At 40.4% G+C, this 27,280-nt stretch overlaps 3 protein-coding genes across 3 annotated transcripts in view; all 3 read right to left on the reverse strand.

The window, feature by feature from the left end:
* The window catches only part of LOC308308491 (uncharacterized protein), a gene marked incomplete at its 3' end in the record, with an annotated part of 306,519 nt that overhangs the window by 225,053 nt on the left and 54,186 nt on the right, over positions 1–27,280 (reverse strand). The gene's annotated exons all lie outside the window — the stretch shown is intronic.
* LOC308308493 (protein NLRC3-like) overlaps positions 1–27,280 on the reverse strand; it is a 280,490-nt gene that overhangs the window by 147,547 nt on the left and 105,663 nt on the right. The window contains exons 2-3 of the mRNA XM_080753907.1: positions 3,091–3,198; positions 119–232 (exon numbers count right to left, since the gene is read on the reverse strand). Of these exons, the coding sequence (XP_080610033.1) occupies positions 119–232; positions 3,091–3,158 (182 nt within the window). The 5' untranslated portion in view covers positions 3,159–3,198. The remainder of the gene's footprint in view (positions 1–118; positions 233–3,090; positions 3,199–27,280) is intronic.
* Positions 4,690–20,323, reverse strand: LOC308308494 (L-serine dehydratase/L-threonine deaminase-like; the record flags this gene model as incomplete). Its single annotated transcript, XM_080753908.1, has 3 exons — positions 4,690–4,758; positions 17,839–17,978; positions 20,149–20,323. The coding sequence occupies 3 exons, from the start codon at positions 20,321–20,323 to the stop codon at positions 4,690–4,692; spliced, it is 384 nt and encodes a 127-aa protein (XP_080610034.1).

Raw genomic sequence — 27,280 nt, forward strand, 5'->3', positions numbered from 1 at the left:
CCTCTAATATGTGAGCAGGCCGTGTTTTTTTTTATAACTTTTCTCACTTATTTTTAATAATTCTTTGAGAAAAATGTAATACAATAAATGTATATATTGTATAGGAGGATTGACATACTGTGTGTGTGGAGGTCCAGGTTCATCACTGAAGTTTACAAGGAAATCCTTGGACCGGTCACTCTTCATAGACAGAAGGCTGGGTGTTGGAGACTCTGCTCTGTGGTGAAGACTTCTGGAATCATAACAATGTTTATACAATTATCATTGAGAAGTCAATTTGTTCAAGATCATTTATGTTTTTGTCCCATTACAGAACAATAAAAAACATGTTTTTCAACAGGTTAACCTGTCTGGCTAACCTGTTGCTACTTGCTAACCAAAGAAACCGTCAGAATAGCAGCACTACTAACTAGTAATCAAACTCAATAAAATATGTCTGCTACTGATGTTTCATAGCAAGATCCTTGCAATCTCAAGTTACCACAGCAGGGTGGCCACCAGCAGGACCTCAGAAAGGAGGACAATTTTCCGGGGCGCGCTGTATGGGACCCCCCAAATGATATGTAGGCCTATTTAGTCGCGGACCCCCTTCTCAAAAATATGTTGTGCCAGCCAGGGACCCACATATTATTCCAAATTTACACTTTTTGGAGAAAGTAAATAAAATAAAATAAAATAGAGGCTTATAGCTCGTAGATCGGCTATTTATGAATATAGTGTAAAATAGGTTTAAAGTGGTTTAAACTAAGACTAGCCTACCTCCTTTATTTATGCACCTATCTTTTTTTGCAATTATTCTAGAGTTAAATTGTCCCATTAGAAATCTAATCCACATGACTGGCATAGCAGAAATAATAGAACAGAGAGCGGGGAAGAGAAGGGGAGATACATACAGATATAGGAGAGATGTGGATATAATGACGCTCAGCTGCAGTTATTTTGTTACTAGTGACAAGAGGAAAACCTAGCAGCAGCACATTGACTAATTGCCTGTCAGTCAAAACATGCTTTGTGTTCTACCTTTTCTTTGCTGACATCAAGCCGTTACACACAGTGCTGCAAAGTGCATGATACTCGTCAATTCTGCGCTTTCTTTATTAACTAATTTACCTTGCTCCATTGTTGGCTAAATGACGTTTCGTTTTGGCGTCTTTTGGACAAATCTGAGCTGCAGTTCATCTAACTACTCGCCGTGGTTTCATCCACAAGCATGGGAGGAGTGACTGGAGCGTTCAGTGTGAGCGAGCTCTATAAACGAAATGCACACACAGCACGCGACAAGCTGTGGTGCGGTGTCGTGCTGTCTGTGAGCTTGTGTATCTGCTATTTTTCTATACCAATGAAACGGGAGATTTGCAGAGATATGTAAATGTAACCATTAAAGCAATAACACATGCACTGCAGCCTAATCACTCTGAAAGCCGGACAATTAGGTGTCCGTCCGGCCAGAGGCTGAGCTGGGCGGAGGACAGCAGGGTCGAAAACCGGACTGTCCGGCGTAAATCCAGACGAATGGCCACCCTAGGCGAACACCATGTTTGTTTATACAGGGCTGCCAAGTTTCAGAAAAAGTTAGGAGTGAGACTTTGGGAGGGGGGCTCCGGGGTACCCTCATGGCCACGCGGGCTTGCCGAAAAAATCTGGGGTTTTTTTTCAGGTTTTTCCATGTTTTTCCCGGGTTTCTATGGTTTTTTTTAACCTACGGTCCTTGGGCTGGAATGGTTGATCAAGTGCAGCTAACCTACAGGCTGAACAGTGAACACTGCTGCAGGGCTCCAGACAAACCAACAACCCATTTTAAACATATTCTTAATTAATTATAATTATTATAACAATAATTATTGTTGTTGTTGTTACTATAGCAGCTGATAAAATATCCTGGGCAATCATTTCTATTTTTATATTTTGATTTGTGGCTACTGGCTGTTTGCCTGGCAGGCACTGCAGGCAAGAAGATGTTTTCAGGTCAAGGACCCCTTAGCTAAGGGAGATGAAGCAGGACCCCCACTACATATTGTATCACAATTGTGTTGCAAATGAAATGTGCAGATATACACTTAAACTTTATGTTGGTTTGTTTACTGTTGAGTGAGAAAACAATGTTGAACATTAAGTTAATCATGGCGACCCCCAAAAAAATATGTTGGGGGGTCCCGACCCACAAGTTGAGAACCACTGGGCTACTGGGATTAGTAGTGTTGGTGGAAACCGCCCAATCTCTTCTAAAGCCCTCCTCAGAATATGGGGATATTATGGTTCAAGACAAGTGAAGTCGTTCGTGCATGCACTCGCGGGAGGCAAGAGCTGGATTGTGGTCATCTTTGTGAAATATCGCCCAGCGTTTACTCGCGGAGCGAGTGTGTTTCTCCGCCGCGGGGGGCGGCGCGATCCCCGGCCCCGCTGAGCGAGAAATCTCGCCGCAACCGCCGTCTGTAGGGCTCTCTCTCTCTCTCGCCCCGTCGCCTGCATGTGTGTTTGTGTAGAGGGGAGAGAGAGTGGAGGAGCAGAGCAGCTGCATTCACTGCGCTGAGAATTCTCCTTTGCGACTTTTACCGAGTGAGAAAACCCCCGCAATTTTCGGGAGAGGTCGGTGGGATGGCTGTAAAAATGCGTGTGAAATGGCAAGTGTGGCGTGGAGCGTGAGATGAGGTTAAATTGCGTGACTCTCACGCTCAAAGCGCGAGGCTTGGCAGCCCTGAATTTATATTTGGGAATGTTCGTTTGTTCAACAGAGTCTAGCAAGCGTCACCAGACCTGAATCGTCTGAACATATTATTTAATGGACGTGGCTAGCGATTCAGGACTGGATCAAAAGTAATCAACAAACTATACAAAACTAGACTGCACTCTGTCAAGGTGCCAACTTGAGCCTTGTGCACTCGTGGCCATATAGGGCCTGTCTGTGCGCCAGCAGAGCGTATCAGTGATCAGTGCTGCTCTCTGTCAGAATACACCTTGTTATTCATAGGAGGTCGTACTTGTTAGTGGTGGAATTACTGAGAACACTTCTGTCATTGGTGAAGGATCCTGACTTTAGAACGTTTACTGTTGGTGTTATAGTGTGTATATTGTATAGGAGGATTGACATACTGTGTGTGTGGAGGTCCAGGTTCATCACTGAAGACAGGACGATGTCCCATAGACCGGTCACTCTTCATAGACACACAGCTGGGTGTTGGAGACTCTGCTCTGTGACTTCTGGAATCAGAACAATATTCATACAATCATTGTGAAGTCAAGATCATTATGTTTTTGTCCATTACAGAACAATAACATACTCTGGATTTATCTCCTCTACATTGTTGCGTAGTTGAACTTCTATTTTATTGTCAAAGGTTAACAGGGTTAAAAAAAAAAAAAAGAAACGAACTAACAAGCTCACATCATTATCAGTTTTCACGACAGAAACTATCTATAGTTTGTTGAAAAGACAGACAGACACTCAAAGTTAAAGGGATATTTCAGTTTTGGTAATTTTATCGTCTATTTTTTTCTAGTGACTCATAATACCCTCTAATATGTGAGCAGGCCGTGTTTTTTTTTATAACTTTTCTCACTTATTTTTAATAATTCTTTGAGAAAAATGTAATACAATAAATGTATATATTGTATAGGAGGATTGACATACTGTGTGTGTGGAGGTCCAGGTTCATCACTGAAGTTTACAAGGAAATCCTTGGACCGGTCACTCTTCATAGACAGAAGGCTGGGTGTTGGAGACTCTGCTCTGTGGTGAAGACTTCTGGAATCATAACAATGTTTATACAATTATCATTGAGAAGTCAATTTGTTCAAGATCATTTATGTTTTTGTCCCATTACAGAACAATAAAAAACATGTTTTTCAACAGGTTAACCTGTCTGGCTAACCTGTTGCTACTTGCTAACCAAAGAAACCGTCAGAATAGCAGCACTACTAACTAGTAATCAAACTCAATAAAATATGTCTGCTACTGATGTTTCATAGCAAGATCCTTGCAATCTCAAGTTACCACAGCAGGGTGGCCACCAGCAGGACCTCAGAAAGGAGGACAATTTTCCGGGGCGCGCTGTATGGGACCCCCCAAATGATATGTAGGCCTATTTAGTCGCGGACCCCCTTCTCAAAAATATGTTGTGCCAGCCAGGGACCCACATATTATTCCAAATTTACACTTTTTGGAGAAAGTAAATAAAATAAAATAAAATAGAGGCTTATAGCTCGTAGATCGGCTATTTATGAATATAGTGTAAAATAGGTTTAAAGTGGTTTAAACTAAGACTAGCCTACCTCCTTTATTTATGCACCTATCTTTTTTTGCAATTATTCTAGAGTTAAATTGTCCCATTAGAAATCTAATCCACATGACTGGCATAGCAGAAATAATAGAACAGAGAGCGGGGAAGAGAAGGGGAGATACATACAGATATAGGAGAGATGTGGATATAATGACGCTCAGCTGCAGTTATTTTGTTACTAGTGACAAGAGGAAAACCTAGCAGCAGCACATTGACTAATTGCCTGTCAGTCAAAACATGCTTTGTGTTCTACCTTTTCTTTGCTGACATCAAGCCGTTACACACAGTGCTGCAAAGTGCATGATACTCGTCAATTCTGCGCTTTCTTTATTAACTAATTTACCTTGCTCCATTGTTGGCTAAATGACGTTTCGTTTTGGCGTCTTTTGGACAAATCTGAGCTGCAGTTCATCTAACTACTCGCCGTGGTTTCATCCACAAGCATGGGAGGAGTGACTGGAGCGTTCAGTGTGAGCGAGCTCTATAAACGAAATGCACACACAGCACGCGACAAGCTGTGGTGCGGTGTCGTGCTGTCTGTGAGCTTGTGTATCTGCTATTTTTCTATACCAATGAAACGGGAGATTTGCAGAGATATGTAAATGTAACCATTAAAGCAATAACACATGCACTGCAGCCTAATCACTCTGAAAGCCGGACAATTAGGTGTCCGTCCGGCCAGAGGCTGAGCTGGGCGGAGGACAGCAGGGTCGAAAACCGGACTGTCCGGCGTAAATCCAGACGAATGGCCACCCTAGGCGAACACCATGTTTGTTTATACAGGGCTGCCAAGTTTCAGAAAAAGTTAGGAGTGAGACTTTGGGAGGGGGGCTCCGGGGTACCCTCATGGCCACGCGGGCTTGCCGAAAAAATCTGGGGTTTTTTTTCAGGTTTTTCCATGTTTTTCCCGGGTTTCTATGGTTTTTTTTAACCTACGGTCCTTGGGCTGGAATGGTTGATCAAGTGCAGCTAACCTACAGGCTGAACAGTGAACACTGCTGCAGGGCTCCAGACAAACCAACAACCCATTTTAAACATATTCTTAATTAATTATAATTATTATAACAATAATTATTGTTGTTGTTGTTACTATAGCAGCTGATAAAATATCCTGGGCAATCATTTCTATTTTTATATTTTGATTTGTGGCTACTGGCTGTTTGCCTGGCAGGCACTGCAGGCAAGAAGATGTTTTCAGGTCAAGGACCCCTTAGCTAAGGGAGATGAAGCAGGACCCCCACTACATATTGTATCACAATTGTGTTGCAAATGAAATGTGCAGATATACACTTAAACTTTATGTTGGTTTGTTTACTGTTGAGTGAGAAAACAATGTTGAACATTAAGTTAATCATGGCGACCCCCAAAAAAATATGTTGGGGGGTCCCGACCCACAAGTTGAGAACCACTGGGCTACTGGGATTAGTAGTGTTGGTGGAAACCGCCCAATCTCTTCTAAAGCCCTCCTCAGAATATGGGGATATTATGGTTCAAGACAAGTGAAGTCGTTCGTGCATGCACTCGCGGGAGGCAAGAGCTGGATTGTGGTCATCTTTGTGAAATATCGCCCAGCGTTTACTCGCGGAGCGAGTGTGTTTCTCCGCCGCGGGGGGCGGCGCGATCCCCGGCCCCGCTGAGCGAGAAATCTCGCCGCAACCGCCGTCTGTAGGGCTCTCTCTCTCTCTCGCCCCGTCGCCTGCATGTGTGTTTGTGTAGAGGGGAGAGAGAGTGGAGGAGCAGAGCAGCTGCATTCACTGCGCTGAGAATTCTCCTTTGCGACTTTTACCGAGTGAGAAAACCCCCGCAATTTTCGGGAGAGGTCGGTGGGATGGCTGTAAAAATGCGTGTGAAATGGCAAGTGTGGCGTGGAGCGTGAGATGAGGTTAAATTGCGTGACTCTCACGCTCAAAGCGCGAGGCTTGGCAGCCCTGAATTTATATTTGGGAATGTTCGTTTGTTCAACAGAGTCTAGCAAGCGTCACCAGACCTGAATCGTCTGAACATATTATTTAATGGACGTGGCTAGCGATTCAGGACTGGATCAAAAGTAATCAACAAACTATACAAAACTAGACTGCACTCTGTCAAGGTGCCAACTTGAGCCTTGTGCACTCGTGGCCATATATGGCCTGTCTGTGCGCCAGCAGAGCGTATCAGTGATCAGTGCTGCTCGCTGTCAGAATACACCTTGTTATTCATAGGAGGTCGTACTTGTTAGTGGTGGAATTACTGAGAACACTTCTCTGTCATTGGTGAAGGATCCTGACTTTAGAAAGTTTACTGTTGGTGTTATAGTGTGTATATTGTATAGGAGGATTGACATACTGTGTGTGTGGAGGTCCAGGTTCATCACTGAAGACAGGACAATGTCCCATAGACCGGTCACTCTTCATAGACACACAGCTGGGTGTTGGAGACTCTGCTCTGTGACTTCTGGAATCAGAACAATATTCATACAATCATTGTGAAGTCAAGATCATTATGTTTTTGTCCATTACAGAACAATAACATACTCTGGATTTATCTCCTCTACATTGTTGCGTAGTTGAACTTCTATTTTATTGTCAAAGGTTAACAGGGTTAAAAAAAAGAAAGAAACTAACTAACAAGCTCACATCATTATCAGTTTTCACGACAGAAACTATCTATAGTTTGTTGAAAAGACAGACAGACACTCAAAGTTAAAGGGATATTTCAGTTTTGGTAATTTTATCGTCTATTTTTTTCTAGTGACTCATAATACCCTCTAATATGTGAGCAGGCCGTGTTTTTTTTTATAACTTTTCTCATTTATTTTTAATAATTCTTTGAGAAAAATGTAATACAATAAATGTATATATTGTATAGGAGGATTGACATACTGTGTGTGTGGAGGTCCAGGTTCATCACTGAAGCGTATGTTGAAATCCTTGGACCGGTCACTCTTCATAGACAGAAGGCTGGGTGTTGGAGACTCTGCTCTGTGGTGAAGACTTCTGGAATCAGAACAATATTCATACAACTATCACGTGAATGAAAGTGTGTGAAAGAGTCTGTTAAAGTTCTGTATTGTTACATCTAATTATACAAGAGAGTAAAACTCCACGTTGAAGTAACAGGAAAAATCACACCTAGATTGAAGTGAGCTGAGCTATTTACAGTGTGATAAAATATCACTATAAGGTTGGTTCCTTGGTTTCCTCCACCATCAGTGTATCAATGTACGTAGTAGTTGTAATACTGTAGATAAAGCTTGTACAGCTTTCTTTTTCTTTCGTTTTTTTCATCCATTATTTGCACATTGTCATGATATTACTTTGTTGTGTTATGGTGTTGTGTAAATGATATATTGTATAGTGTTATAGTGTGTGTATTGTATAAGAGGATTGTCATACTGTGTGTGTGGTGTTGTGTAAATGATATATTGCATAGTGTTATAGAGTGTGTACTGTATAAGAGGATTGTCATACTGTGTGTGTGTACATGATATATTGCATAGTGTTATAGAGTGTGTATTGTATAAGAGGATTGTCATACTGTGTGTGTGTGTGTGTGTGTGTGTAAATGATATATTGCATAGTGTTATAGTGTGTGTATTGTATAAGAGGATTGTCATACTGTGTGTGTGTGTAAATGATATATTGCATAGTGTTATAGAGTGTGTATTGTATAAGAGGATTGTCATACTGTGTGTGTGTGTGTGTGTGTGTGTGTGTGTGTGTGTGTGTGTGTGTGTGTGTGTGTGTGTGTGTGTGTGTGTGTGTGTGTGTGTGTGTGTGTGTGTGTAAATGATATATTGCATAGTGTTATAGAGTGTGTATTGTATAAGAGGATTGTCATACTGTGTGTGTGTAAGTGATATATTGCATAGTGTTATAGTGTGTGTATTGTATAAGAGGATTGTCATACTGTGTGTGTGTAAGTGATATATTGCATAGTGTTATAGAGTGTGTATTGTCATACTGTGTGTGTGGAGGTCCAGACTGATCATCCTTGGACTGGTCACTCTTCACAGCTTCCTTCTTGCTCTCCATGTTGCTCTTTATTAAACCTGTCAGGGTTACAGTCAATACAAATGTAACATTAAAATCACACCCAATGTGAAGTGAGCGGTGGTCGTGCCTGCATAACATCTTCAGACTAGGATTTAAATCTAAGATGTACAGGCTATGCTACACACACACATTTTGCTATGGCAAAACGCTGAGGAAAAAGGCTACAGACATATGACATATGACATCACTAGACAAACATGATGCTACGCACACACATTTTACTATGGCAAAACGCTGAGGAAAAAGGCTACGGACACACACACAGCCACTTATAGGAGCGGTTTGCACCGCTCAAAAATAAACCAATCATTTATAGTCGCAGTCAACATGTTTATAGTGTCAGTAATGTTTTTAATCTCATTCTGTATTATCAATATGCCACTGACATACAGTAGGGTGATTATTACATTCACATATTAACAGTGAACCTGCTATGAGGCAACAATATCACCATCATAATGATGAGACTAGATGAACAACAATATCACCATCATAATGCTGAGACTACAGTAGATGAACAACAATATCACCATCATAATGATGAGACTACAGTAGATGAACAACACTATCACCATCATAATGATGAGACTACAGTAGATGCAGATGCATGCAGTAGCTCTTGTCAACCAACAGGGGTCCTACTAGACCACAGAGACACAGCTGTTGCAACAACAGAACTAACAGCTGGTCTGAGGTAGATGTTGGAATATCATGTTAATAAAACTATTAATTAACATCCTCTACCATGGATAAAATAATGTTTTATTCACTAAACCAGGGGTCTTCAACAGGGGGTCCTCAGAGTTACTACAGGGGGTCCTCCAAATCTTTGTGTGATAGTAACTTTTTTATTCTTTTTTTATATTAACCACTTAAACCTTAGTGTCCTTATTCTGAGAACTTTAAACAAAAATGAAGGTCCCTGCTTCATCTCTCTCTCAGCTAAGGGGTCCTTGGCCTGAAAACGTTGAAGACCCCTGCACTAAACTAAGTTATGGACTGCAGCTCTGAGATGTCAACTGGTTCAGCTTGTCCTTTATTCAAATATTTAAAATAGACATATTGTTTATGAATGATTGGATTATTTGATACTAGCTTACTATCTTATACTACATTCACAAACACTACTCAAAGGAAACCACACTGAAACCCTAGAACTGAAAACTACTTGTCTTTCACATGATATCTTCCTCTAAACCAGGTGGTTTACAGTAAACTGGTGCAGTAGTTCCACCATAGAGGATGTAAAATAAAGTCTCTTTGCATGTTGCAGATCCGGTCTGGAAGGGAAACGCTGTGTGTATGCATGTGTGAGTGCAAACGAGCGGATACAGTAGGCGGGCTCTAGACAGGATGTTACTGTTAACTCACTATGGAAAACAACCAGATTTCAGAGGAAGAAGCTGACGTGGTTTTACCCAACCGTCATAAAATATCAAATCCATGTCACTTACAGGGTTACACAATTGACAGTTATTTCAGAATACTCTGCTCTTATATGTTCTGGTCTGTCTAGACATATTTTATATAATTTTGTATAATACAAATATATATTATATATATATATATATATATATATATATATATATATGGCATCTACCAATTGTTTAGTTTTTCATTTGTTTTCTTGTTTGTTGTGATTTTGTATTCCCTTGTGTATTTGATGCTAAGCCAAATGTTTCTTTCAGTTTTTTTCCCCTGATATGTAAGACACATAGCAATGACAAGGGTAGGCAAAATAAGCCATGGGCTTCAGCCTAACCCTTTTTGAATGAATATAAATGAAATGAAATGATATTGTAAATCAAAATGAAAATGACCAAAATAAAACTATAAAACTAAAAAACTAAAACTAAACTAAAACAGCAGAGAGGACCACGTGAAGGGTTCTCAAGCTGCAGACAGGCAGTCGCAGTTAGCAGCAGCCATGTTGTAACTAGAGTAACTAAATACATTTACTTGAATACTGTTGTAGGCAATAGGTATTTCTACTTTGTCCAATAGTATATATAGTATGTACAATTTCCAGTAGGTCTACTTTTACTTCTACTCCACTTACACTACTGTATTTTACTCACCTATTTATTTTAAATAATTAGTTACTTTACAGATATGAATTATAATAAAACATTGGCCTAAATAAACCATACTTTTACTAGAAGACATTTGAGTATTTTTCCACCACTGACGGCAGTAGGCCTGCTAGCAAGCAGCCACACAGAGGAGACGACACGGAAAAGGAGAAACCAGGGGCGTCAATTGGGTATGGCAGGGGTATGCAGCTGCCATACCCTGGGTCCAGGGTATGGCAGGGGTATGCAGCTGCCATACCCTGGGTCCAAGGGGAAAAATAAAAATTACTTTTAAATATAAATCCATGAATGTCTCTTTGTCTATCTGTGCTGGTTATTATGTTGTTAAATTACAGTAAAATAACTAAAAATGCAAAATTTAACAAAATGGTCACTTTAACAAGGTATTATAATTATATTCTCCACACTTGTATTTTATTACTATTTATTGTGGCACGTTTACTAACATGCCAAGTTTAGCTGCCCAAGAAACCATAGAACTATAGGGGGGGGGGGGGGGGGGGGTGCACGCACGCCAAGACACCAGTCATGTTGCCATACCTTAACCTTTTCTGAACTGAAGCCACTGGGAGATACACTGTTAACCTCAGCCTCAATGCAAAGGGATGGTCCCTCGACCATGTTCTCTCTCTCTCTCCTTAAATAGGATAGAGTGAGCTTGCTTTGATACAAAGAGAGAGAGAGAGGAGTTCGCCAGCTAATGTTCGCAAAATTCGACACAACAGCGAATAAAAAAAAGGAAGCTTTTTCGCTCCGTGGAAATTCGTGACCTGTGTGGAAGCTTGAACTGACTTAATGAGGTTGTAAAAAAAAAGTTAATTATTCGCAAATTCTCCATTTGCTAATTCGCCCCCGGTGAGTAAAGACCTTTAGAGCAGGGGTTCCCAAAGGTTTTTGTCTCAGGGCACCCAATAAATATGTTTTTAATCTGAGGCACCCTATAAATTTTACTCCCAGCACCTTAGGCCTATAGCCTAGCCTAGCATATTGTCGCTGTCGGGTGGAAACCTTGTATGTCCAAAACCGTTCGTTTTGCATTTATCATCTAAAAAATGTTCTAAACTAGTGAAAACAGCAGATCTACAAGAGTGTGATTGTAGATCGGCTGTTTTCACTAGTTTTGTGTGACAGTCTTGTATGATGAAGCAGGGCTTTGCTTTACCAAAAAAACACATTTGAAACTTGGAGATACGAGGTTTCTGCCCGACAGTGACGATATTTTAGTGATTATGTTGCGAGGAAAACATTGAGATAACAGCCATTTTGGTTAGAACTGACTGAAAATAACTTTGTACTTCAGGTTTAAAATGACACTAAATATTTTTTCAAGTGTCCAAATAAATTCCAAATATTATCAAATGATTTCGCGGCACCCCTGGACTGCCGTCATGGCACCCCAGGGTGCCCCGTCACCCACTTTGAAAACCTCTGCTTTAGAACAAGTAAAGACAGGCAGACTACAATAGACAGGAAGAGGCATTATTGTTCGCAGTAGAAACCATTAGTAGGCTAGAAACAACAAGTGGTTGTAGAAGTGATATTGAAACAACAACACTTACTTTATGTTGTCCACATGTTAAGGTCTGGATCAAAATGGTTCCCTGTCTGTTTCTTTACAGACTGCTGTACTTTCTGCACTGCTGTGTCACCGTCAGCCCGCCTACTGCACACAGCCAGGAAGGAAGTGAAACAAGCTAGATTATTATCACTGAAACAACTTATTATGACTGAAGACAAACTAGATTATTATCACTGAAACAACTTATTATGACTGAAAACAAACTATATTATTATCACTGAAACAACTTATTATGACTGAAAACAAACTAGATTATTATCACTGAAACAACTTATTTATTATGACTGAAAACAAACTAGATTATTATCAGTGAAACAACTTATGTATTATGACTGAAAACAAACTAGATTATTATCACTGAAACAACTTTTTTATTATGACTGAAAACAAACTAGATTATTATCACTGAAACAACTTATTTATTATGACTGAAAACAAGCTAGATTATTATCACTGAAACAACTTATTATTTATGACTGAAGACAAACTAGATTATTATCAGTGAAACAACTTGTTTATTATGACTGAAAACAAACTAGATTATTATCACTCAAACAACTTATTTATTATGACTGAAAACAAACTAGATTATTATCACTGAAACAATTTATTATGACTGAAAACAAACTAGATTATTATCACTGAAACAACTTATTACCATTAAGACTCCCTAATCGGGAGATAAGCGTCCGTCAGGTCGCAGCGTGATTTTAGTCCAAAATGTGTAGGAGCAGAGTCCAAAAAAGTGTTTGAAAAAATTGGCCTGACGGTGGCGCTATATGGGACAGATCCATGTTGATGACATGACTGTAGACATACTGTGTAGCGATTTGCGTGATTTTAGGGCAAAGATTGTAGGAGTAGTGTCCAAAAATGTGTTTCGCAAGAATCGGCCTCATGGTGGCGCTATGTGGGACAGATCCATGTTGATGACATGATTGTAGACATACTGTGTAGCTATTTGCGTGATTTTAGGGCCAAATCTGTAGGAGTAGTGTCAAAAAATGTGGTTTAAAAAATCGGCCTGAAGGTGGCGCTAAATGGGACAGATCCATGTTGATGAGATGAGTGTAGACATACTGTGTACCGATTTGCGTGATTTTAGGGCAAAAATTGTAGGAGCAGTGTCCAAAAATGTGTTTTGCAAGAATCGGCCTCATGGTGGCGCTAGAAGAGGGCCATGTGAGAATTGATGTATGCAAAATTTGGCATGGATCGGGGCAACGGTTGCCGAGATATGAGCAGGGCAAGAGTGTGACGTGTGACGTGTGACGGACAGACGGACAGACGGACGGACGGACAGACAGCCGGTGGAGGTTTTGATAGTAAGTGCGACCTGACGGTCGCAATGACTGGAAACAAACTAGATTATTATCAGTGAAACAACTTATTTATTATGACTGAAAAAAAAACTAGATTATTATTATTAATATGTAGTAGTAGTAGTAGTAGTAATTGCGACCGTCAGGTCGCAGTTACTATCAAAACCTCCACCGGCTGTCAGTCAGTCTGTCTGTCAGTCTGTCAGTCTGTCAGTCTGTCACACGTCACACATTTTTCCTTCTCATATCTTCGCAACCGTTGCCCCGATCCATGCCAAACTTTGCACACACACTCCTTGGCTGCCAAACCACTACTTCCACCCCTCATTTCTCACATGGCCCTCTTCTAGCGCCACCATGAGACCGATTCTTGCAAAACACATTTATCGACACTGCTCCTACAAATCTTGCCCTAAAATCACGCAAATCAGTACACGGTATGTCTAGAGTCATGTCATCAACATGGATCTGTCACATTTAGCGCCACCATCAGGCCCATTTTTACATGCGACCTGACGGTCGCTTATCTCCTGATTTAGGGAGTCTTACTGGTAGTAGTAGTATATGGAGCTGACCTCTACATATGATGTCAGACGTCATAGAAGTCATAGGACTGTTGTATGAAACAGCATTTCTTTGTAGAACCGCCGATCCAACCAATATGCCCATATCTCCATATTCATGGATCTCCATGTATGGGTATCAGGGATCTCCATATAATGGGTAACTAGTCCGATCACTTTTCGTCCTTAGGCGCCTTACTGGTAGTATGATTCTACCACTATACTGTATATCAGGGTTTTTTCAACGTTTTCAGGCCAAGGGCCCCTTAGCTGAGAGAGAGAGATGAAGCAGGGACCCCCAGATTCCATATAGTTTCATTGTTTGACAGCACAATCATACATTTTGGATTCATGTCAATTTGTGTTACAGATATTTAACCACTTGAACCGTCAATACTTAATAAACTTGACCTTTCACTCTGTACTTAGTCTGCTCTTTTTCCCCTCTACACCAAAGCTCACAACGCCTCGCAGCGCGAGGCGTTCTGGGCTTGTAGATCTGCTATTTTTGGCTAAAGTTCTCAGAATATGGACGCTATAGGGTTCCAAGTGGTTAATATAAAAAAGGAGAAAAAAACGTTTCTATCACTCAAAGATTTGGAGGACCCCCTGTAGTAACTCTGGGGACCCCCTAGGGGTCCCGGACCCCCTGTTGAAGACCCCTGCTGTATATTATCTTAACATTCTTATATTCTACCACTATTTATACTATTTAAATAACATTATTGTTTACCATATAATATTATACATTATTATATTTACCATTACTGTTACGGTCACAGTTTACTATCAGAACCGTCACAGCTTGTCCGTATTTGTCTGGACGGGCAACACCTGACACTGTGGTTCCCCTGACACATCACTGTGACATCACAGTGATGTCGGATACTCAGAGCAGGGATCTCCATATATGGGCATAAACAGGTGACATCACAGTGGTGTGGCTGGCTCAGACAGGGATATCCATGTATGGGCATAAAAGGGACTGTATGATGTGATGTCATGGAACCACTCTATGCCCATATATGGAGATCCCTGATGTCATCAATATTAAGCCCATATCTAACTGGACTTCATATGGGGAATGTCCATATATGGAGGAAGACAGCCCATATCTGTGTGGCTGGTTCAGACAGGGATCTCCATGTATGGGCATACAAGGGATTGTATGTATGATGTCAGATGTCATAGATGTCATAGGACTTTCACATAACAAATAACTGAGCGAAAGCATGTTTGGGGTCTCACAGCATATCTCCATAAACGGTACATCAGGGGTGGGCAACTTTGATGATGGTGAGGACCACTATATTTCCACCTTCACTCCAGAGGGCCACTATATTTCCACCTTCACTCCAGAGGGCCACTATATTTCCACCTTCACTCCAGAGGGCCACTATATTTCCACCTTCACTCCATAGGGCCACTATATTTCCACCTTCACTCCAGAGGGCCACTATATTTCCACCTTCACTCCAGAGGACCACTATATTTCCACCTTCACTCCATAGGGCCACTATATTTCCACCTTCACTCCATAGGGCCACTATATTTCCACCTTCACTCCAGAGGGCCACTATATTTCCACCTTCACTCCATAGGGCCACTATATTTCCACCTTCACTCCATAGGGCCACTATATTTCCACCTTCACTCCAGAGGGCCACTATATTTCCACCTTCACTCCATAGGGCCACTATATTTCCACCTTCACTCCATAGGGCCACTATATTTCCACCTTCACTCCAGAGGGCCACTGTATTTCCACCTTCACTCCAGTGGGCCACTATATTTCCACCTTCACTCCAGAGGGCCACTATATTTCCACCTTCACTCCAGAGGGCCACTATATTTCCACCTTCACTCCAGAGGGCCACTATATTTCCACCTTCACTCCAGAGGGCCACATTGCATATTGCTACGTCCTACTTTGTCATTCTAGTATCGCATACAAAAGAAGCAAAAAAAGCAGATCTACAAGCTCAAAACGCATTGCGCTGCGATGCGTTTTGAGCTTGTAGATCTGCTATTTTTTCTTATTTTTAATTGGAATCCTGAAATGTAACATTTTGATTTAATTTCAAACGCATTTAGTTATATACTCGTGTTAACTATATGAACCTAAATACAAATACATTGGACATAAAAACAATACATTTTAATACTACTATACTAGTAATCAAGCTATCAATATAGACTGATGGAATTAAAGCAGATCATGTCCAATCTGCTCAGTTTAAAGCTTGTTGGATGCTTGACTTCGAGGACATTAAGCTGGTGGGCCGCGGGCCGGGGGTGGCCCGCGGGCCGGAGTTTGAGTATCACTGCTATAGGCTGTACAGTAAATGCACCATTTTCCCCTCAAAGGCAAAGATACAAGATGCAAGCTATGCCACTTCCTGTTTGCAACGGCTTTCACTTCCTGTGTGGTAAAGCTGAGACAGAGGGGAAGCACACACACACACACACACACACACACACACACACACACACACACACACACACAAGCGCACGCACGCACGCACACACGCACACACGCACACACACACACACACACACACACACACACACACACACACACACACACACACACACACACACACACACACACACACACACACGACTGATGACTCAAGGGTCGTTCCAGGACACTCTGTCTCATGGAACCGAAAATAACAGATCTACAAGTTCACCTCTTGTGGTGACAGTGATGTTCTGTGAACTTGTAGATCTGCTCATTTCAGTACGAGACACTGTCGTGTCGTACCATGAAGTATAAATCTGAGCTTAATGTGATCTTTATCAGGAATCAATAGTAAAGTATTTATACTTTTATACTCTAAAGTATATGTATACTTTAATACTTTACAACAAACTAAAGTAATTATACTTTATACTCTACAACAAACTAAAGTATTTATACTTTAATTATACTCTACGACAAACTAAAGTATTTATAATTTATACTCTACAACAAACTAAAGTATTCATACTTTTAACTGACCAGCCCGACTAATTAGCATACATTTTAGGCCCCAAAAACGTCGGGTCGGGTTTGGGAAGAAAAGAAAACACTATCACAGAGTAAAAGTAATAAAATAATATATATATATATATATATATATATATATATATAGACCTATATATATATATACAGTATATATATATATATATTATAGGTGTCAATAATAACGCGTTAACGGCGGTAATTAATTCTTGGGCTTAATCACGTTAAAATATTTAACGCAATTAACGCATGCGCAGCATAACCGACCCGGTCCCATTCACTGCAGCCGAGGATAACCTCGCTCACCAGGCTTTCAGAGAGAAAGCCTGGTGTTCACAACAGCCCGTTTGGTTTCCGCCCAACGCGGAAACCACTAGAAGAAGCGGCGTCGTCCTGATTTGGTTCCCTCCGTTTGTTTCCCCAATCCCTTTTAAAATGCTCCAGTAGCCTAGTGTAGTCTTTCCAGTCGCTACGAGTTGGACTAAAAAAAGATGCATATACCAAACACATTTTTCAAAAGCAAAACTATATAATGCCCACCTTGCCCACTATGTTGACAGTGATAGTAGCCTATATATAATGCCCACCTTGCCCACTATGTTGACAGTGATAGTAGCCTATATATAATGCCCACCTTGCCCACTATGTTGACAGTGATAGTAGCCTATATATAATGCCCACCTTGCCCACTATGTTGGCAGTGATAGTAGCCTATATATAATGCCCACCTTGCCCACTATGTTGACAGTGATAGTAGCCTATATATAATGCCCACCTTGCCCACTATGTTGACAGTGATAGTAGCCTATATATAATGCCCACCTTGCCCACTATGTTGACAGTGATAGTAGCCTATATATAATGCCCACCTTGCCCACTATGTTGACAGTGATAGTAGCCTATATATAATGCCCACCTTGCCCACTATGTTGACAGTGATAGTAGCCTATATATAATGCCCACCTTGCCCACTATGTTGACAGTGGCTCCCTGGTCCCGCAGTCTGTCCACCACCAGCTGAGGAGACGAGGCGGGCACCACGATGGTGGCTGGCAGTGCCATCTTCCTGGCCACGTAGGCTGCTGCCATGCCCGCGTTGCCCCCTGTACAGACAGCACAGCACGCAGGGCATCGCTTATACTCTCTAACACACTGGTTCCCAAACTTAAACAATTGTAGGAGTTGGCATTACATTTAGTTTGACTTGATCCATTCCATTGTGAAAATAGCCGATCTACATGCTCACAACGCCTCACCTTTTGAGCTTTTAGATCTGCTATTTTCACAATTTCTGCCTCTAATATTTGACAATTTGACCAGAGGTACTAAAAAGGTCTTTAAAGTCCTTAAATTGTCACTTTAGAAATGTGCAGAATGATACCCTGTACACACGTATACTGTATGTTGGTCTGTTTACTGTTTGAGTGAGAAAACAAAAAGTATAGGCGGTTTATGACGGTTTTTGTGTTTTTTATATAGAAAGAAAAAAAAAATCTTTTTTTTTTTTTTTTTTTTTTAAAGATGTCAAAATGACCTGAGATCAGAGAGATGCTTTTCTCTGTTTGTGTGTTGGCTCCCTCGTTTAGCTGATTGAGAAAATGTGTGAAAATGTGTGTCGATTCTAGTGGATGGACACTTTTTTTGATTCAAACAGCTCTATCTCTGGAACCATTTGTCTGATTGACAAAATTCACTGAATCACAACAACTGTGTCTGTTTCTGTGGGGAAAAAAATTATATAAAAAAAAACATTTTTTTTCATTGCATAGTAAAGAAAAACATACAAAACCGTGGCACAGCTACCTTGGAGGCATTTTGGCCTTTGGCACAGATTGAGTTAACCACTTGAATCCTAGTGTCCATATTCTGGGAACTTTAGCCAAAAATAGCAGATCCGCGAGGCGTTGTGAGCTTGTAGATCGGCTATTTTCGGCAAAGAGGTTTGGTGTAGAGGGGGAAAAGAGCAGACTAAGTACAGAGTGAAAGGTCAAGTTTATTAAGTATTGACGGTTCAAGTGGTTCACTATCTGAAAACACACATTGACATGAATCCAAAATACACTGATGATTGTGCTGTCAAACAATGAAACTATATGGAATCTATGAACAGGTAGTGGGGGTCCCTGCTTCATCTCTCTCTCAGCTAAGGGGTCCTTGGCCTGAAAACGTTGAATACCCCTGTTCTATGATGCATCACACTTTATGTAAGACAGAGTTTGACCTGAACTTTGAGGTATGTTTGCTTTACCAGAGTACAGTAACTCCACTACAATTATTTGAAAACTTTAGTTACTGGTCACTTTCTATATTTAGATCTTTATTAAACATACATTAAGCCATTTGAAAATAGACAATCTACAAGCGATCTATACAAGCTCACACTGCGTTGCATCGCGACGCATTGTGAGCTTGTAGATCTGCTATCGTGACGCATTGTGAGCTTGTAGATCTGCTATCGTGACGCATTGTCAGCTTGTAGATCTGCTCATTTCAAAAGACTTGTCTACAATTTATACATTTGAAAACTTGTGAAACGAGACATTCCGCATATTGAGTACTTTCTTTCTACGTTTGGTACTTTATACCAAAACCTTTGTAGGCTACTTTTACTCAAGTAAATTATTAATTCTGGACTTTTACAGAACAGAGTATTTCTACACTGTATTGATACTTTTACTCGAGCAAATGCATAATTGAATACTTTTTCCCACCACTGTTACTGTACACTGGAGCAGGGTTCCCAAACTCTTTTGTCTCAGGGCACCCCATAAATATTTTTTTTAATCCGAGGCACCCCAACATTATAATTGTCACGCCCAGCACCTTATATTTATACTTTTATAGCATATCGTCGTTGTCGGGTGGAAACTTTGTATGTCCAAAACCGTTTGTTTTGTATTTATCATTTATAAAATGTACTAAACTAGTGAAAACAGCAGATCTACAAGCACACAACGGCTGTTTTCACTAGTTTTGTGCGACAGTCTTGTATGATGAAGCAGGGCTTTGCTTTACCAAAAGACGTACACATTTGAAACTTGGAGATACAAGGTTTCTGCCCGACAGTGACGATATTTTAGTGATTATGTTGAGAGGAAAACATTCAGATAAAAGCCATTTTGGTTAGAACTGACTGAAAATAACTTTGTACTTCAAGTTTAAAATGATACTAAATATTTGTGTGTCCAAGTGTCCAAATAAATTCCAAATATTATCAAATGATCTCGCGGCACCCCTGGACTGCCGTCACGGCACCCCAGGGTGCCCCGTCACCCCAGGGTGCCCCGTCACTGGAGGCTACCTGTTGGCAGAGGTGTCCTATCCCTCGTATCTTGAAGGAGCCAGAGGGCTGGCAGCTCTCCATCTTCAGGTAGACGGGGGTTCCCAGCCGTTTGGACATGGAGACGCTCTCTAGCAGGGGGGTGTTGATGTGGAAATGATCTGACATCACTGCTGCTGGCACTATGTGCAGAGAGAAACCCTTTAAATGCTCTGACATCACTGCAGAGAGAAACCCTTTAAATGCTCTGACATCACTGCAGAGAGAAACCCTTTAAATGCTCTGACATCACTGCAGCTACTGTGTGCAGAGAGAAACCCTTTAAATGCTCTGACATCACTGCAGAGAGAAACCCTTTAAATGCTCTGACATCACTGCAGCTACTGTGTGCAGAGAGAAACCCTTTAAATGCTCTGACATCACTGCAGCTCACACTGTGTTTACTTTCAGGAAGTAAACACAAATACACGGGGAAGACAAACCTGCACACTTATAACCCCACCTTGTCTATTAGAATAATGTTAACTTCATAGACACAGAAAAAACTGAAAAAGTACAAAACTATGGCACCGCACCACCTCTTAAACTATTTGGGTTTAGGGTGGGAAATAGCTCAACAGAAAATACTTGGTGGGTTGTCAATTTCGGACAGTCAGGAGGAGAACCCATTCATCAATTTCACTTGTCTATCCTCTCCATCTCTAGAAAGAAATTAATTGGTATGAAAATGACCTGAAAATGTATTTCCTTTTTACTAAAGAGCTGGAGAGACAGACCTTGTTATTGAACAAATGCTCAATAATTGCTATCACAATACTGTATAGACAGAGCTTTTTAGCAGTAAATATTCAATGTCAAGCTGTTTTACCACATGCCTATTAACCTACAAATTATATTAATTGAAAAGGTCTTGTGAAATACCATTCAAACATATTTAACAGGTACAACACAACATTTTAAAAGAATGTCACATGTGGTCTTCTTGCATTTCTAACCTATGCTACACTGCCACCTGGTGGGTGGACATCGCAATAATAAATACACTAACAGATGTCTGGTGTTTATGGTTTTCAAACGCTAAAGCGTTGAGAGAATCCTAGAGAGAGAGAGAGGGGGGAATGTCTTCTGCAAATAACCACCTAAATAATACCCTCGTGAGGACTGATAATTATGCATCTTTTAAAATATGAAAGGTTCATTCACAAACGGGACGCCGACCACACAGCTTCATATTTGAAAGGGGGAAACGTGAATATGTTTGTGTGTGTGTAGCCTACTTGAATCTGTATTGATGTACATGAAATATTGTATAGAATATTATGAAAAATGCACACTGTCTGCTGGTATCCAGGTCATTAATGTTAATATTACCAACATGCACTTCTCTGTTTTGGTCATAGAATTGGATGGATCAAGACAGTCATCATGTCATGCACTAATCTAATCTACAGTAAGTTATGTCACGTTGTCTAAAATGATATTAAAAGCAGACTTACATTACATGGACAACTGACAGCGTAGATGAAGCTCTATGTTGTTGCTCATGTGGTCTGAGTAAATGTAGCCTCGTAAACCAGTCTCTCTTCCTGCCATTCGAACTGAAGATGGGAGGAGTCAGTTTACTAGGCTATCCCTAATGATCATGAATTCATTAGCCTAGTAAACTGACTCGAATGAAGGCAGGAAGAGAGACTGGTTTACGAGGCTATGAATTCATGACTACTGTATGAAATTGTAAGCAGACAAGTTCCCATATCCCGGGGGGACAGGAGCATTGTGATTGGCTAGGTTGGTTGTGAGGGGGAGGTAACTTTTAACCAGGGGTAGACGAGAGCAGTGGTTCTCAACCTGTGGGTCGGGTCCCCAAATTATTTTGGGGGTCCCCAGATGATTAACTTAATGGTAATGTGGGCAACATTGTTTTCTCTCAACAATTTAACCAACATTAAGTTTAAGTGTAGGCTATGGAGGGGATCTGCCCCTTTCTAAAGTGACAATTTAAGGAGTTTTTAATATAACCTCTAATATGGCAAATTAAACATTGGTCAAACAGTCAAATATTAGAGGCAGAAATTGTGAAAATAGCAGATCTACATGCTCACATGTGACACATGCATATAGATTTGCTGTTTTCACAATAGAACCGTGTTATACAAAATGTAATGCCTCAACTCTTGTCAGGGTATAGGGGGTCCCCAGTTAAAATATGATTATTTTGGGGGTCGAGGCCTGAAAAGGTTGAGGACCACACTGGACTAGACTAGAGCAGCCAAAAACTGTCTCAACTCAAGTTCAAATAATAACAATGACTCAAGTAGGAGATGTAAAACATAATTTCTTGGATAAGAGTAAGAAAGTATCTATAGTGAGAAGAGAAGAACAAAAACTACTCATACTGGATTACTTAACTATGCTCTGCCTGATTAATATTCAGAATGTATTGTTGAAATGTATAAAATATACAATTATAAGTGTTTGTCCAATAAATACAGGTAAACTAAATTGTCCCTCTGAGAGAATGAAACAAATGGAATGTAGGCAGTCTACATTGAATTAAAAGACAACAGACAATGGTAAACATGAAAGTAACAAGCAGAATGTAGCTATAATTATTTGAAAATGTATACTTTTACTCTTTTTCTTTGGCCAGTGATTAGCCTATACATTTCAATACAACTTAACTTCAAAGCAACTTACCATGCACACTGAGTAACTCCAGCCCTCTAAGCTGTCAACATAAAAACTTCAACCTTTGAATTCCTGCCAAGGTTGTAAAATGACTTCACCTCTTGTCCTCAAGACAAGTCACACATAGGGACGTGCTGGCCATTGGGAAAAGCGGGACAACTCCCGAACGGCCGGTTCATTCCTGGCCGGTCCAGGCCGGCCATTAGGAAAAAAAATTAAATAAAATGTCGGCCTTCGTTACATTTTGGGGGCTGTAAATCGTCACTGTCGGGCAGAAAATCTCGTATCTCCAAGTTTCAAATTTTAACATTTTTACATTTTTTCGCAAAGCAAAGCCCTGCTTCATCATACAAGGCTGTCGCACAAAAGTAATGAAAACAGCAGATCTACAAGCTTGTAGATCGGCTGTTTTCACTAGTTTAAATCATTTTTAAAATGGTTTTGGACATACAAGGTTTCCACCCTACAAATATAACTCATGTAATTGGCCCACTGGCTTGTCACTTTGTCATGATCTGAAATGGCAAATCTTTGAGTAGCAGCAGCAGCGCTATAGAGAGAGATCTCTCTCTATAGCGCGCAATGAGGGCCTCTCCAACTCTTTTTCCCGGGCTGAATCAGGGGCCCAGCACGTCCCTGGTCACACACTGTGCAAAGTCCCTTGTCATTAATAGTGGGCTAAGTGTAAACAGTGAATTATGATTTAGTAAAGGTCCTGTGAAATGATTAGCCTACTCACTGTGTCAGATGAGAGAGATGTGTACAGTTCAGAAAACTATAGGGCCGCTGCAAATATCAATTATGTTATAAAGCAATTATTATTTCTGTGTGTGTTAAACATTTTTTTCCACGAAATATTGATAAACCACTTGAGCCCTATCTATTTTATTCTTCATTGCACAGCGATGTCATGCAAAAATAGTTACAATATCTAATGTAGAACTCCATATGGACACGGCTGACCTACAGTATCATCAGTATCATGACATGCAGTCAGATGTCACAAGCACACACAGCCAAGCACAGATGCCAGCAGTATAGGCTACTCTACTGCTCTTTGCCTATCTTTCAAAACACGACTCCTCCAGACTATATTTGTAATGGAAATACAATTTATATTCCCCTTCAGGCTATTGATCTATTGATTATTGAGAGTTATCGATTATTGATATAGATTATATATTTAATATTCATCTTACTTCGGTTATATTAATATATGACTGTATGCTGAAGTTATGAATGTAATATGTAAGCAAGGGGAGTAAATGGGTATGATAATATGTCTTATGAGTTTAGGCCTCAGTGTATTGTACACATAGTTATGCAGCAGCAGGCTGATACAGTAAGGTCAAGTTCACTAGCTGTTCCCCTGTAGGCAAGCGGCAGACCTAGACGGCAAGACGACAGGTTAAGGTGTTATGAACGCAAGGAGAATGTTTCTTGTATCAGGCGTCAGTATTCTGGCTAGGGCAGTGACTACGGCCTCGGCTTATAGCGGTGGGCCTTCCATTCTCAGTCGATAAGAATGGAACACATGTTCATGCAGTGGTTGGTCAGGGTAGTGTCGCCGCTCTCAGTCGCTGAGCATTGAGCAGCACATTTCATAGTCAGGCAGAAGTGACCTTCCATACTCAAGTGTTGAGAGAACAAATCTTCTGGTCAGACAGAAGGAATGTCAGTCCTCAGAATTATCTTAACAATGTGTATGTATCCTTGCAGTATCTGTATTTAAGCTGCCTCAACATCCAGATCGGTGTCAGACTCCCGTTGCCTTTCGAGACAACTGGACCCTGTCCACCTACCGGTATCCTTCTTTCATCTCTTTTTCCTTTCTCCTCTCTTCTTTCTATTCTTTACTCTTATTTTCTCATTATTGTATTACATAGGAATTATTGTCATATTATTATTATTGTCACATTGTCGTTGTATTGAATACATTTGTTATAGACATATCCGTGTCTAACTCTTCATTCTCTCACCGAGGAAATGTTCAATTTCCACAACAATATTTGCATTCAACCTTGAATATTCAGGCTCTATTTATAATTCTATTCTATTACATTCTATTCTATAGAAAAAAAGTAATTTTGGGAGTGAACTACTCCTTTAACATGATGTGCTACGATGTGGATACATGCTGCATGTGTTCTAAAGACGAGCTTGTTAACCAATGAATTAACCATTGTTCACAAATAACAAAGGATACAGTGGGCCTATATAAACATGCGTAACTAATGAACTGATAATTTGCTAAATTTGCTACATGCAAAGTTTTTTTTTATTCATAGTCAAACACACTCTATAGCGACGATTACTGTCACAATATAGAGCTATTTAACACTGTTACTGAACAAACACTCTATAGCGATGATTACTGTCACAATATAGAGCTATTTAACACTGTTACTGAACAAACACTCTATAGCAATGATTACTGTCACAATATAGAGCTATATAACACTGTTACTGAACAAACACTATAGCAATGATTACTGTCACAATATAGAGCTATATAACACTGTTACTGAACAAACACTATAGCAATGACTACTGTCACAATATAGAGCTATACCAGTAAGACTCCCTAATCGGGAGATAAGCGACCGTTGGTCGCTTATCTCCTGTCACACTGCTGACATCAGTATGACATCATACCGTACACAAATGACCCTTATATAAGACCGGCATTATCTACCGACAGATTAGTAACAAGTTAGTAACAAGACCCTAGGGGGTCCTCAGAGTTACTACAGGGGGTCCTCCAAATCCTTATGTGATAGGATAATTATTTTAAATTATCAACTTGAACCCTCGCATCCTTATTCTGAGGAGAACTTACCCAAAAATAGCAGATCTACAAGCTCTCAATGCCTCGCGCTGCGAGGCACCCTGCCCATCCAGCTTGGCAAAAAGGTTTGGTGTAGAGGTAAAAAAAGAGCAGACCAAGTACAGAGTGAAAGGTCAAGTTTACTAAGTATCGACGATTTAAGATTTTAATTGGTTAAGTATCAAACAAGACTATGAATCTCACATTTCCACTTATTTATTGGCACACACCAAAAAGGAACGCTTACGTGTTTCGGCTAAGAGCCTTCGTCAGAGCATTCATATCACATAAAGTCAACTCACTTTATAGGGAAGGTCAGTGTTCACATACAGCTGAATTCACAGATTAATCACCAGTGTCCAATCACAGACAGTGGTTGATTAAATAAATTAAATCATCATTATACAGGCAATAAACAATGATTCAAAGTCAGTCTTAACCCAAAAAGCACTTTAGGCTGTAATCATCATTAAGTCCATTGGGTGTCATTGTGTTAAGTGTGTATATCCATAGCATCTCTCTTTGGGCTAGTCTCTTTAAGATATCACCCCCTCTGGTGGGCATCACGATTCTCTCTATCCCAGTGAATCTTAATGAGGAGGGTGAACCATGATTCGCTTCAGCATAATGTTTTGCAATCGCATAATCCATATTTCCTGTACGGATTGCAGTTTTGTGCTCAGATATTCTTTGTTTGAGTGGTCGAAAAAAGAACGCAATTCAATTCTACATGCTACCAGTAACCATCCTAAGTATCTAAAGGACAACATTCCAGCAGGTCAATTTTTGAGGCTCAAACGCAACTGTTCAGATCCTGATGACTTTCTCTCCAAACAAGCCACGATGAGTGCTCGGTTTGAAGACAGGGGCTATTCCTCCAATTCTATTCAGAAAGCCGTACAGTGTGCCAATAACACCTCCCGCTCTGATCTTTTATCGAATTCACCCAAAACTAAAAAAACAAACACTGGCATGTGCTCCAAGCAGAGCCATCTGTGAAGGACCTCTGCAAATCTCCACCACTTGTTGCATTCAGGAGAGCACCCACAATCAAAGGTACAGTCATGTACAAGAATATGGTCCCAGAAAATACCACATGGCTGTCAACAACTGGAATGTTTAAATGTGGCAATTGTGCTTGTTGCAACAATACATCGGACAAGAAATGTTTTAATCATCCCCACAGTGGAAGAAAGATCCCTATACGTGAATTCATAAACTGCAAATCAACACATGTGATCTACATGCTGCTATGTCCCTGTGGTCTAGCGTACGTTGGACAAACTAAACGACCACTCAAACAAAGAATATCTGAGCACAAAACTGCAATCCGTACAGGAAATATGGATTATGCGATTGCAAAACATTATGCTGAAGCGAATCATGGTTCACCCTCCTCATTAAGATTCACTGGGATAGAGAGAATCGTGATGCCCACCAGAGGGGGTGATAGCCCAAAGAGAGATGCTGTGGATATACACACTTAACACAATGACACCCAATGGACTTAATGATGATTACAGCCTAAAGTGCTTTTTGGGTTAAGACTGACTTTGAATCATTGTTTATTGGCTGTATAATGATGATTTAATTTATTTAATCAACCACTG

Source organism: Nannobrachium achirus (genome assembly GCF_963921795.1).
Source record: "Nannobrachium achirus genome assembly, chromosome: 23".
In the NCBI taxonomy this organism is placed as follows: domain Eukaryota; kingdom Metazoa; phylum Chordata; class Actinopteri; order Myctophiformes; family Myctophidae; genus Nannobrachium; species Nannobrachium achirus.